Source organism: Xenopus laevis, chromosome 3S (genome assembly GCF_017654675.1).
Source record: "Xenopus laevis strain J_2021 chromosome 3S, Xenopus_laevis_v10.1, whole genome shotgun sequence".
Classification (NCBI taxonomy): Eukaryota; Metazoa; Chordata; class Amphibia; order Anura; family Pipidae; genus Xenopus; species Xenopus laevis.
Genome location: NC_054376.1, coordinates 63,012,901 through 63,026,357, shown reverse-complemented (window position 1 = coordinate 63,026,357; position 13,457 = coordinate 63,012,901). Strand labels below are relative to the sequence as shown.

Below are 13,457 nucleotides of genomic sequence, written 5' to 3'. Positions count from 1 at the left end.
TTACAATCTGCACTGCAGAGTACTCTTGTTCACCGGGGGCTAAGCGGATACTGGATTCGGAAAACAACTATGCATTATTTTAGTATATGCTTGTCAAACCGAATCTTTTGTATCTTTGATGAATCTTAAAAGCTTTGGCTAACCTAACCTTTATACCTTGAAAAAACACAACCAAATCAAATCCATTTCTGAGTAAGAGAAATGGTGGGATACAAATATGATATAGCTATAAATCCTGGCAAATTACATGGCAAAGCTATACAATACTGACTTTTATAACATTATAAAAGGATAAAAATAATAAACCATTGCAAATACACAGTGAAACAAATAGCAATCCATTGACTTGCATTTCCCATAAACATTTCCCAAATTAAAAGATACAGTCAGACAGATGAAAGCTTTTTCTCACCTGGGTAGTGAGATCCCACCCGTCTTCGAGTCCAACCAGAACAGAGGATCCACTGTCTAGTAATTCCACAACCAGCACAGAGACCTGCAAAAGCTTGTGCAGCTGAATATGGAGAGAGAATATCAGAAAAGTTAAAGTTTAAAAGAAAAACTTTTTTTTTTTTAATTTAAGCAGCAAGGTTTTTTTTTTTATCTGCATCCCTCCACCATAGCCTCCCTCAGGTCATGCTCAGACCTTAAAGGGAAAGTAACACCTTTCCTGACCCTCATTCCCATATTCTTAATATACCACAGCAGAGCCAATAAACATTGCTAAATGGTGATTACCAGCATTTTGATGGTGTAGGGATACGTTGCCGCTTTTCAATGGCTCCTTTATCACTGTCTACCATGTTTTGAAGCTCACTAACCTCTGCATGCATGCTCCCTCATTAACTTCCGGTCCTTAGTGCCATGAATCTTTCACAGATGAAGAACCCCTCCTCTCATCAAGGTCAGCCTTTCCGTTTACACAAAGAACACTGGGAGATTAGTTGCCCAGCGACAAATCTTCTCTACTGTGGGCAACTAATCCACCAAAATGCCTTCCCACTGGCAAGAATGCGAATCGCCAGCGAGATGGCATAGGAATCTCTTCGGATTTTCTAAGTTGTCCGAAGCAATTCATATGCCATCTCACTGGCGATTCGTATTGTTGCCGGCGGGAAGGCATTTTGGTAGATTAGTCCCCCGCCGTAGAAAAGATTTGTCAAAGGGCGACTTAACTCCCCATCTGCCACCACCCTTAAAGGAGGCTTAGACCCATGCACACTACATCTTCAGGAAAAAATGTGACCCTATTGCCTTATTTTGAAAGGAAGTTCAGTCAGAAGATGCATCTTATGATGGTATTTTCTGATAAAGCTTTACAAACAAACAAGGTTGTGCCGGATTTTATAATAAAAAAATCTTAGTGTTACTGTATCTTTAAGTCTGTCATGGCTACAAATTAGACAATAGTGATATTTGGCTTAGCTAAGACACTACATGTGTTTTAGTAAAGGCAGTTCTCAGTATTGTCTATGGCAGGATATTTTTTGGCATTTTGTAACCACAACAAGTAGCTGCTACTCATAGCTCCACGTGTCTTCACCTTAATGGAGATGTAAACCCAAAAATAAAGTTTTGCCCAGTGAATCAAAATGTAAATCTAAGCAATTTTCCAAATTACATTAGTCACATATTTTCAGTGGTAATATTAATTTATTTGTAAGCAACTGAAAGCATTCGTCCCTTTCTGTACTTGTGGTTATAAAAAATAAGAAGGCTGAATGACCTATTTCACTTTTAAATGGCGATACCAAGCTCTACGAAAAAATGCTAGCCAATAGCCTTTATGCTTATTCATCATGTCCAGCAGAAACAATTCAGGTCCCCCTCCTCTCATTGATGCAGAAAAGGCATTAAACAGGGTGAGTTGGGCCTTCCTCAGGGCATCAATACTGCAGGCAGGTTTGGGAGAGACATTCGTAGCTAAAGCCATGGTTTTATATACCACACATATAGCCAGAATCAGGGTAAATGGTATACTGTCAGACCCATTCAAACTTTCCAATGGGACACTTCAGGGCTACCTCCTCTCCCCAAAGAACATCTCCTCAACGCAATAAGAAATAACCCTCCAATGCAATGCCCAATAATAGCGGACCAAGAGGTCAAGACCGCGCATTTGCTATTATGTGTATGTATGAATTACTATCCAACTCTAATAATACTCAAGACCCCTATGTGATCATGTGGTCAGCATGGGTCCTCTGAATACATATACTTAAATCCGGCACCTGCCAGTTTGTAAATGGCAGTAAAGTGAAAGGAACCCTTATCCTCTCCAGATAGGTTGTGACCTACTCTATACCTAGCTAAGGTTCGCTATCTCTCTCTCTCTCTTCCTCTAATTCTGAAAAGAAAGTCATTGGAAGTGTTCAATTCATATCTGCTTCGCCCGTTTGTTTTTCCTTAGTTTGTAATTTGTTTATGTTTATGATTCAAGGTTTATGCGGTATACACTAAAGGGAAACAAGTCAGTTTAAATTTGCTATTGTGATATTTTTTGCCCTTTATGTTGCCATTAATCACCTATCGTGCTTCTGATGTCTAGATGTTATTTTTTATTTGTTTTGTACATATGTGCAACTATGCAAAATGAAAATAAAGAATATATTACAAAAAAAAAGAATGCTTAATGAGAATATTTCAGGGATGTCTGCAAAATGGAATTACTTCAAATGTGCCAAAGATTTTAGCACTCAAGTCTCTTTACTGTTATAATGTTTACTGTAAGCTCCACCTAGTGGCTGAATGAACCTAGGATATTAACATTGCATACAAATACACAGTAGAACCCTGCTTTTATATAACCAGAAATTATTGCTTCCTGGAAACTATGGCAATTGTTCATGGTCCAGCAGAGGTAATTGTTTGCTTATACCTGCATTTTACCGTTTCCTGGAATTTATGTTGATTTTTACAGTCCCCGGGAAAACATAAAAGCATGGTTCTACTACAAATGCATTTAACTAAAACAGTATATAATAAAATAATCACTTCACAAACCACCATGGTAGTGTTCTGTTAAATCAATGTAATATAGAATTTCAAACTGACCTGCACCAGCCATTCTGAATCTTCCAAGGTGCGCAGGTATGATTGGCTGGGGTCAGTAGATGGGGCACTTGGCACGCAGGCCTTCATCAGCTTCTTAAAACTGCCCTTCACTTGTCTGACATCAAACAGCTCGATAGGGACAAGTTCCCACTGCTGCAAAGGGTCTTGTTTCACTCCCTAAGCAGAAGTCAGATTTCTCAGCACACAGCCAACCAGTTGTTACACATAGAGATTTATAAGATACATCAAAAATAAACTGAGAACACAAAAGACGTACAAATGTACCTACTGGCATCTCTTGAAAATAATGAAAGTGATGATTTCATTTACTGTGGCAGTAAAACTGATGTGTTTGCTTCAGAAACACTACTTTAGTTCATATAAACAAGCTGCTGTGTAGCAATGGCGGAAATTAGAAAAAAAGAGGCTATATGTCACAGGTTAAATAGTGGATAACAGATAAAACCATTATTTTCTACAGAGCTTATCTGCCATCTGCTTTGTAACCTGAGCCTTTATTTGAATGGCTGCCCCCATTGCTACACAGCAGCTTATTTATATAAACTATTGTAGTGTTTCTGAAGCAAACACATCAATTTTAACAGTGCACTGCATTATATTTTTTTTACTTTAAAACAATTACATTTTTTGATGTTACTGTTCCTTTGTTTTTTTTAAAGGGTCAGGGTCCTTTTATTAATTGTGCAATTAAAACCATAAAAAATAAACATGCTGTCATTCTTGCAATACAAAAAAAGATTGTTGTGTTTAGCGTGTATTAACCAACAGTAATTTAATATACAGTATTGCAATTTCAATTATTCAAATAGATGAAGTTGTGCACATTCCATTCTTACACAGCACTTAATTTTAGATTTCTATAGTGTTCGAATTTTTTGCCATTATAAAGCACTGAAGCACTAAACAACCAATTTGTTCAGACCTCCAATCTACCTTTGACAAACAAACCCCTCCCTTCTGTAAGCAGCAACATTTGGGTAACACACTATCATGGACCTCTTAGTGAATTGGCGATTAGGTTTGGCAGCTCCTTTTTTCAGTTCAGCGGTTTTCAGATAAATAAATATAATAATAAATATAAATAAATATAATAATTAAATATAAATAAACATAATAATAATAAAATAACTCAGCATAAATATAGACTTTTTTCAATTGCTTTCCATCTTTTATTTTTTACTTTTTTTTCCAAAACGAAAATGTAATATTCCTGTGTCTAGTGTTTGAGTTTGGCAGCTCAGTAATCCAGGAGTAGATCCTGAACTGTTACAATTTGCTAGTTGATACAGTTGCTAGTTAGAAAAGTTGATACATTTCTCAGCAACGTCTGTGGAAAATTAGCAACTATTGTACCAATTATAACAGCTGCCTACGACATTCATGGATTCTGCTCAGCAGGGACAAAGATAAGAAATGTACCAATTTAGAAAAGTTTACAGTCAGTGCCCCCCCATGCTTTTCGAAACATATAAAGGTAAAAAAAAAAACTGTCACAAATATAAAACAGAAAGTATTTGAAAAAATATCTTTTATTCTGGATTAACTATCCAAAACCAATGAAACGGGAAAAAAGTGTTGGATGGTGAACAATCCTTTTCATTGGAAATGGCTTCATATTCTTATCTAGTTCCAGAAACCAACCATGGTTATTTCTTAATAGGCAAAAGGTATGTTCAGTAGTAAATTGGCCACTGTTCTGCTGTCAGCTGTGAACTCTATTCTGATCCATCCGGCCGACCCACCACCTTTATATTATTACGTTACTGCTGATTTTTGTAATCAAATCAAACATTTGTGCAGTGGATGGCAAGTGTCCTTTATGGCTGCAACCTTATATATTTTGCAGATCTGTCCAAATAAGGGATAAGGATATTTTGATTTGCTCAACAGGGGGTTAATAGTGTTGTTTGGCAGGTTGCTTCCACTACTAAGATTGAGTATGTCATCTATTGTATTGGCTGTGGGTCCAGGTCCTGTGAGTTGTAATTAGCAATTTCAGGCTAACCACATGATTTGATTGAGTCAGTTGCCCATATCAGTTTGCTTTTTTGATCAGGAAAGTATGTGCTACGGGGATCTAAAAAAATACAAGTCTTATCTGCTATGCATGCAGCCACACCACCCCACTCTCTGTAAGAATTTGGATGGCTTGATTCACATTATGAGGCTTATTTATCACAATTTAAATTTCACATATTAAAAAATATCAAATATCTGCTTATTTATTAAAAAATCCAAATATAATCCAAATATAAATATTGATTGGAGTTTTAACTAAAACAAACTTGATTTGTGGCAGAAATTTGAAAATTAATAAACCAGTCTCTATATGTAGTAAAGTGCATTAACAGAGTTTAAAGGAGAAGGAAAGCTACCAAAGCAGTTTATTGCCAATAGACTAGCCACAAAAGTGCAAACTATACCACTATAATTATTCTGCAGATTGCATTTCTATTCCCGTGTAAACAACTTTAGAAGCTCTCTGTTTGTTTAGGATAGCAGCTGCCATATTTGCTTGGTGTGACATTGCTTCCTGCCTGAGTCTCTCCCTACTCACTCATAGTTCTGGGCTCAGATTACAGCAGGGAGGGGAGGAGGCAGGGGGAAAAGGGAGGGGGAGAGCGGAGCAAACTGAGCATGCTCAAGCCCTAGCCCTGGAGGTTCATGCTAAAAACAGGAAGTCTGATACAGAAGCCCATGTGTACACAATAGAAGGACAGAAATGCAGTGTTTCTTTTGACAGAGGACTCAGAGCGGTATTCCTTTGAGAATTTACTTGTGTATTTATATATAGACCTTACTGATAAAGCTTACTTAGTTTTAGCCTTTCCTTCTCCTTTAAGATATGTGCCAGAAGAACAAGGTACACTTTTTTAAGGAAATATCACATTGATTATAATGATCCTGAACAGACAGGGGCAAACAGTACAAAACAGAAAATGTACCTTAAACTGAGACTTGTCTCCAATGATGTACAATGCAGCCCGGCGGGGAGTCAGTGCAATTTCAGAGGGGCCGCCATTCTGGTTATGGGTGAGGCGCTCTGTGCCTGCCAATCTCGTTCCCACATCTGAATTCATAGCAGCGCTGAGCCTCCCACTGCCTCGCATACTGCCCCACTTTCCTGCAAGAGAGAAAACAGGATCGATGGCAGCTCTAGTGTTTATGCACAGGAACACTTCTACCACCAGGTGTTACCACCACTAGTAAATGGTAAAATCTATTTCTACAGAGTGGCATCAGTGGGAATTAGCAAGGATAATCTTTGGCCTGGGTAGGGAAATAGTGAACAAGTTCAGTTTTTCTTGGAAAGCTATGGTAAGTTAATAACTAAAAAAAATTCTATTATTTCACCTGTAGAAGAATATTAATAGTAGAGCTCAGGAATGCATGTTGAGTAAAGTAAATACATCAGTAACTGTAATTGTAATTGTCATTGGTAAGCAGGACAGTGTTAGCACTAGAAAATGCACACTGACCTTGCTCTACATAGCCTCGCCGCACTGCAGGGTGTTTTATACCCCGAACTGAGTAACCTGGTGCAGGGAGAAAGTTGTAGCTGGGTCACAGGGAAAGGGTACCAAGTGGGAGGTAAGGCATGGTTGTTGGAATGGGAAGAAATGACAGGTTGGTCAGATGGGGGTCAATATGAGAATAGATCAACTCAGGTAGGAGCCAATAATACAGGCACTATATGACACCAGTGAGCAATGGGGGATGAGTCTGGAACAGTGGGATTGGTACAGAAGTGACAGCATGAATATGTGGCACACACAGAACCAGTCCAGAAAATAACCATACATAAAAATATCCAAGTGTGCATTCATACTACTCTGGGGGGGGGGACACTGTTAGAAAACATTCTACAGTTAGTGGCTTTCTTAGTAAAACGCTTCAGAAACTCCCATACAACATATATACATGTTACGCACATCTGTAATTGAACCCCTAGGGTTCCTACCTCCTCGGGTGTCCTCCTTCCCTCCTATCACCTGCTTCATCAAGGAACCCAGCTTGGGCTGTCGTTTGTCTGGAGAATCTGCAGCAGAAACACTGGCTTATAAAACTGACCATAGTGTATCAGATAGGGACCTTAGAATGGGAGCTCCACTAGGGCAGGGACTGATGTGAATGACAAAATCTTGCGTTGGTCAAGAACAACAGATAACAAACCTTGGTATGGAAAAGGTTATACCAACTTTAGCCTGTGTACGAACACATTCATACTGTTACTTAGATCATCTACATTAGTTCTACATCTACACTGGATAATATAGATACACCTGATCCCAAAGTTGCCTTGCAGAAAACTACAAGAACATTTGAATTAAAATGTTGTGATTTCTGGAAATTTCTATAATGCAGAGTGGGAGACTTATGCCCTTTTTATTATTATTATTACTTTTTAAAATGGATTTAAGGTTTTAAGTTATATGCAATATAGTATACATTTTCTTTATTTCCTTGGGGGGATACTAGTTACTAGTTAGAAAGGTAAAACAGGACCCTAAACATTCATGAATTAATCATTTCCCACCAAACAGGTTAAAAAGGACACAAGAGAACCCTGCAAATCACTTCTTTTAAGAGCTCTCAGTCCCTTGGACTAGGGGTTCTTTTTTTTGTCCATTTCCTCCAGCCCACATTATGCAGGGTAGGGGAAGAGCATACAAAACACCACTGTACAATACTTAAAAAGTGGGGTGCAACTTTAATTACAATTGCAAACATATTGCCTTTTTTGGGACATGAAATACAAGCCAATGTCAAAAAACTTTACAATGTCATCCTAAAGGAGAACTAAAGCTTAACTAAGTAATTAGTGCAGAAATGCTGTACATTATATTTTGAGCTTATAAACCAGCCCAAGGCAACCACAGCCCTGTAGCAGTCAAGATCTGTGTTTCCAATGATGCCCCAGTAGCTCCCCATCTTCTTTTCTGCTGAATCACTGCACATACTCTGTGCTGCTGTTACTTACTTAGGGACAGACACAGAAGATACTTATAAGTAAATAATTCAGATTATTGGTAGATGGCAGTTTAGCCTTGCAGCAGGGCCTGTAGGACTTTATACGACAGGCAAAGCTAATTTTCTGCTTTATGATTTGGGATGACCCCTAAGTTTAGCGTCTAAAAGCTGCTCAGAATAAACAGAGCATGTCTGTGTTGCAGACACTTCAAACAAAATTCAAGATGGAAAACTCCTGTGTCAACTTTGAAGAGTGGATTACTGTAGAGATGCTGAACCTTTAGACTGGTGCAATAGGTTCAGTATCTAAAATATTAAATTTTTACCCATTTTCATTTTTTGTGTTTAATTCTCCTTTATGACACTATTGTAATTGGCCGTACAATATGAATCTGCATAGATTAAAAAAAAAAAACAACAAAAAAAAACGTATAAATAAATATATTTTTGTGCACTCCGACACATTTGGCTATGCCTCTTGCATTATCAGAGACAATGTTATAATAGACAGAGGACAATACCATGAGGAAAGGGTTTGTAAGGTGAAGAGTGATAGATTCAGCAAAGGCATGAAACTGGCACAAGTATGAGGGTGTATCATGCAGGACTTGGTGTGGGTGAATGAGAAAGGAACTCTTGAACAGGTATAGGATCTCTTATCCAGAAACCTGATATCCAGAAAGCTCTGAATTACGGAATGGCTCCCATAGACTCCATTTTATCCAAATGATCCAAATTTTTAAAAATTATTTCCTTTTTCTCTGTAATAAAACAGTAGCTTGTAATTGATCCCAACTAAGATATAATTAATCCTTATTGGAAGCAAAACCAGTCTATTGGGTTTATTTAATGTTTAAATGAATTTCTAGTAGACTTAAGGCAGGAAGACCCAAATTACGGAAAGATTTGTTATACGGAAAACCCCAGGTCCCGAGCATTCTGGATAACAGGTCCCATACCTGTACAAAGATTCAGTTTTCAGTTATGGAAGAGAGGGAGGCTCTACTGCAGTGATCCCCAACCAGTAGCTCATGAGTAACATGTTGCTCTCCAACCCCTTGGATGTTGCTCCCAGTGGCCTCAAAGCAGGTGTTTATTTTTGAATTCCAAGCTTGGAAGCAGGTTTTAGTTGCATAAAACTAAACAAGCATTATCTTGTTATAGGAAAACAAACACAGTCTGCTTCACCCTATCAAAGACCTTTACAAGGAAATTGGGCAGGATTTACAATTTTACAGTTTGTTGTCACTCCATTAACAAGGTGCTAAAACGTGGTTTCTTGATTCCATGAAAATAGAACCCTCACGGATTATAATTTGTAATTATGTGCAAACTGTATGAAGCAATATCAGTTCCTTTATACCAGTCAACTCCACCATGCAACTGAGCATCTTACATCCCGCATACATTGCTTTTACCTTCCTTGCTTCACCATCACCTATACACTTGCCCTACCATAGTATGTTTGACCCCCCTCACCATAAAGATGTGCAGAAGGAAATGCACTAAGCGTATTACGTCCACTCATTTCTGCAAATCGTGGCATACAATTAACTACAGCTTGCAGATATTTTTCCTGCTCAAGAGAAGTAGAATCAGTCTGAGATTGTCCTGTTGAAAAAAAAAAATGATTGAATTAATAAAAAAACAAATGTAAACAAACATATTAAAGAATTTAAGCAGAGTTATACCATTAAACAAAAACACCAAAACTAATTAAAATTGCACAGACCTTTATTAATAAATAACTTACCGAATCTCCACTTGCTCTCCTCTTCAGAAAAGACGACCCGGCGATCCATCGTGAGGCGCTCGATTTCTCCTTCCTGCCTTTCTTATAAGAGATAGCCAGGGAGGAGAAACTGAGCGCCGCACGATGGATTGTCGCCTTTTCTGAAGAGGAGTGTAAGTGGATTTTCGGTAAGTTATTTCTTAATAAAGGCTGTGCGATTTTAAAGTTTAATTAGTCTTGGTGGTTTTTTTTTTAATGGTATACTAACACATTTTTTTAAATATTTTTTGATGTTGCTGGTCCTTTAAGAAGTTGGAGAAAGTTTTTTCAGCAAAACAATGGCCACAATATATAGGATTTGCTAATGATTCAACTTTCATTGGTATTTAAAAACTAACTGATTACAAAACTTGACAAATCCAAAAAATGTTCTAAGAATAAAGCCCACTGCAACAAGGTATAGAGTTTAGAAAAGTGGCCAGGTTTCAGGTCTGTATTTTTTCTTTGAAAATTATCACTAGGTTGCGTTGGCAAATCACTGCTCTGTCTTATCACTGCATAATTTTAAAGATGATCATTTATTTTTTACACAAGCAACATTATGGCTTTAATCTATAATATTAATATACAATGGAGAAATACTAATAAAGGTTACAACAGACTGCTTTTTACAAAACTTCTAGGTAGCTACTTATTAATCATGGGCAGATATCTAACCAGGACTAATAACTTACCAACAGTAGTAGTGTTGGGAGATTTAAAAAGACCCGCCATCCCTTTGCCATGAAGCCCTCCTGAGCGCAGTAGCACAGCTTTACTCCGGGAGCTCCTCCAGCACACGACAGGAAATCGATTCTGACGGTAGCAACGGGAAATCTTCTGCAGAGTATTGTCTTGGATGCTGTGTGGTACAATCAAAAGCCCTGGATAGCTGAGGAGAAGGAGGTGATGGTCAATTTATAATCCAGCAATCCACACTTGCAGGGTCACCATTGCTGGAGAATGACATCTTGGCTTGGGATCATAACTAATATCCAGACAGACTTATTCTTCCAAGTATATAGAGATTAAGACCAAATATAATCTTTTCTTGCTCAAAGCATCTTACCAGCAGATAGTTCTGCTTTTGTAAATTATTATTATTCGAAGTTCCTGACTGTTTTGCCAATCTGAGCCATCTCAGTCTGTCAGTTCAGAGTTTCTAATGCTAACAGACTACTGCTGCACAAATATGGCAGCCCCCTCATAGAGGAACATGGGGGTAAGAAAGGTAACGTAAAAGCATCAAGCAAATACTTTAAAGGAATTGTTCAGTGTAAAAATAAAAACTAGGTAAATAGATAGGCTGTGCAAAATAAAAAATGTTTCTAATATAGTTAGTTAGCCAAAAATGTAATGTATAAAGGCTGGAGTGATTTGATGTATAACTTGTCAGTCAGAACCCAACTTCCTGCTTTTCAGCTCTCTTGGTTTACACTGACTGGTTACCCTGGTTACCAGGCAGTAGCCAATCAGAGACTTGAGGGGGGGGCCACATGGGTCATATCTGTTGCTTTTTTTTGTAACTTAAATTTTTTTATTAAGAATAAAATTCTCCAGAGAAAAAAAGAAAAATAAAGCATTCCAAGCTTGCGATATCACATGTATACATTACAGAAGTAGGTGCCAGACAATACAGTAGAATTAGACATTGCCGCAAGTCTGTATTACAAGCAGAGATCGTTCTGGATATTCTCATACATGTTAAAACATTAACATATAAACAGAAAACAAAAGGAAAAATAAAAATAAAAAATAAAGTTCTACCTTACATGAAATAATCTCCATATTGATTAACAAAAAATTGTACAGTACATTGCATAGTAACTCAGATACCAGAGCAAATTCCACATCTTAAGAAAGCATCGTGAGTTAACTAAAAATCAAGAATCTATACTACTTGTATCTCAACACTTGCCACCTAGTCAAATGTAAAAGTAGTTAGGGATTTTGTGGCTTTGCCAACATCTCGTAGGGTGCCCAAATAGCTAGAAACTTAGGTGTCCTGTTTTGAGTATATGCAATCATGTTTTCAAAAACCATATTCGAAAGTCTTCTATGGACCTCCTGAACAGATGGGGATTCAACCGATTTCCATTTAGCCGCTAACGTAATACGAGCCACTGTTAATATATGGTTAACCAGAACCTGTGACGAACTAGAAATCTCCTCAATAGGTTTTCCCAATAGGAAGGTTATAGGGTCTTTCACCACATCTGTGCAGGTGACCTTCGAAATTATACTATGGATTTCGGTCCAATAAGCAGTAATAATTGGGCATGACCAAAACAGGTGATACAGGGAACCTGGGTCTTGGCACCCCCTCCAGCATTGATTCGGGATCTGTGGAAAGATCTTATTAAGCCTCATGGGTGTCATGTACCATTGCATCATTACTTTATATACGTTCTCCTTCTGTATGACACATGTGACTCCCTTCTTAGCATTAAGCCAAATAGCTTCCCAGTCATCCAGTGGCAAAGTGACATTAAGTTCTTGTTCCCAAAGAGTCATATATTTATGTTTTACGAAATCTAGAGGTGGCAACGTTGAGAGAAGTGCATAGATTCTTGACAGCAGAGCTTTTTGAGGCCAGCCTGCCTTGATTATTTTCTCAAAAGGCGGTTGAGCCAAATTACACTGAGCATGGAGAAATGGTTGTACAAAATGATATCTGTTGCTTTTGAATCTGAGCTGAATGCTGAGGGTCAATTACAAACTCACTGAACAGAAATGTACCATGTGGCCCCCCTTCAAGTCACTGACTAACTCAGAGTTATAGAGGTGAAAAGCAGGAAGTTGGATTCTAGCTGTTTTATTAGACATCTGTTCACTCCAGCCTTTATATATTACATTTTTGGCTAACTAACTATATTAGAAACATTTTTTATTTTACACAGCCTATCTATTTACACAGTTTTTATTTTCACACTGAACTATTCCTTTAATGGTAAAATTATAAATATCATTCAAACATAATGTTATGATGAATATATATTTTCTGGAGTCAGTATCTCTTTAATGTTGTGATAATTGAGGATGTACACTGAAGCCTAAAAAATGCATTCTGGCAAAAATACTGGCTTAATGCAAACTTCATAATCAAACCTTTTTATTCAAGTACAAAGATTATTGTGGAAGCAGTATTATTAATTGCTATAATCTGCTATGTTAGAGGGAAATTTAATGGAAAGGCAACAGCCGGAGGATCAAAGTTTGGACATTCACACAATAACATGGGTTGTGTTTGAACTAGGCAAGTCTTTATTGATGAAAGGTCCATCTCTCACCTATTACACACTGCATACATGCGGTTTACAGTACAGATTCTGAAGGGTTCATTCTTGCTGCGTTGCAAACTGTTGCTCAGAGTCCCTAGCCCCATGCGCTGGTAATCACGGCAACAGGCGCGTTCTGCAACATTTCCTATGGTTTGTTTCTCTGGAGCCTTTAAAGTTGAGGTGGTAAGAGTATTCCTTTCCATCTCTTCTGACACTAAAGGACAATGTAAAAAAATAAAAATAAAATTCCACCCTCACACAATGGGAGAACTTGCTGTAAACAGTTATGTGCAACCACACCAAAGGTAATAAAAAATAAAATTATGATATTCAACTGTAATACAAAAGCAAGGGTTTCT

General features: G+C 37.7%; 1 protein-coding gene across 6 annotated transcripts in view; it reads right to left on the bottom strand.

Moving 5' to 3' along the window:
• sbf1.S (SET binding factor 1 S homeolog) overlaps positions 1 to 13,457 on the bottom strand; it is an 87,203-nt gene that overhangs the window by 7,543 nt on the left and 66,203 nt on the right. For 3 of the 6 annotated variants that reach the window (XM_041588407.1, XM_041588408.1, XM_041588410.1), the window contains 8 exons: positions 13,108 to 13,312; positions 10,513 to 10,709; positions 9,526 to 9,657; positions 7,037 to 7,114; positions 6,555 to 6,611; positions 6,021 to 6,199; positions 3,055 to 3,231; positions 413 to 514 (listed from right to left, as the gene is read on the bottom strand). In XM_041588407.1, coding sequence (XP_041444341.1) covers positions 413 to 514; positions 3,055 to 3,231; positions 6,021 to 6,199; positions 6,555 to 6,611; positions 7,037 to 7,114; positions 9,526 to 9,657; positions 10,513 to 10,709; positions 13,108 to 13,312 — 1,127 coding nt within the window. The remainder of the gene's footprint in view (positions 1 to 412; positions 515 to 3,054; positions 3,232 to 6,020; positions 6,200 to 6,554; positions 6,612 to 7,036; positions 7,115 to 9,525; positions 9,658 to 10,512; positions 10,710 to 13,107; positions 13,313 to 13,457) is intronic. The other 3 variants (XM_041588409.1, XM_041588412.1, XM_041588411.1) reach the window with 2 other exon arrangements.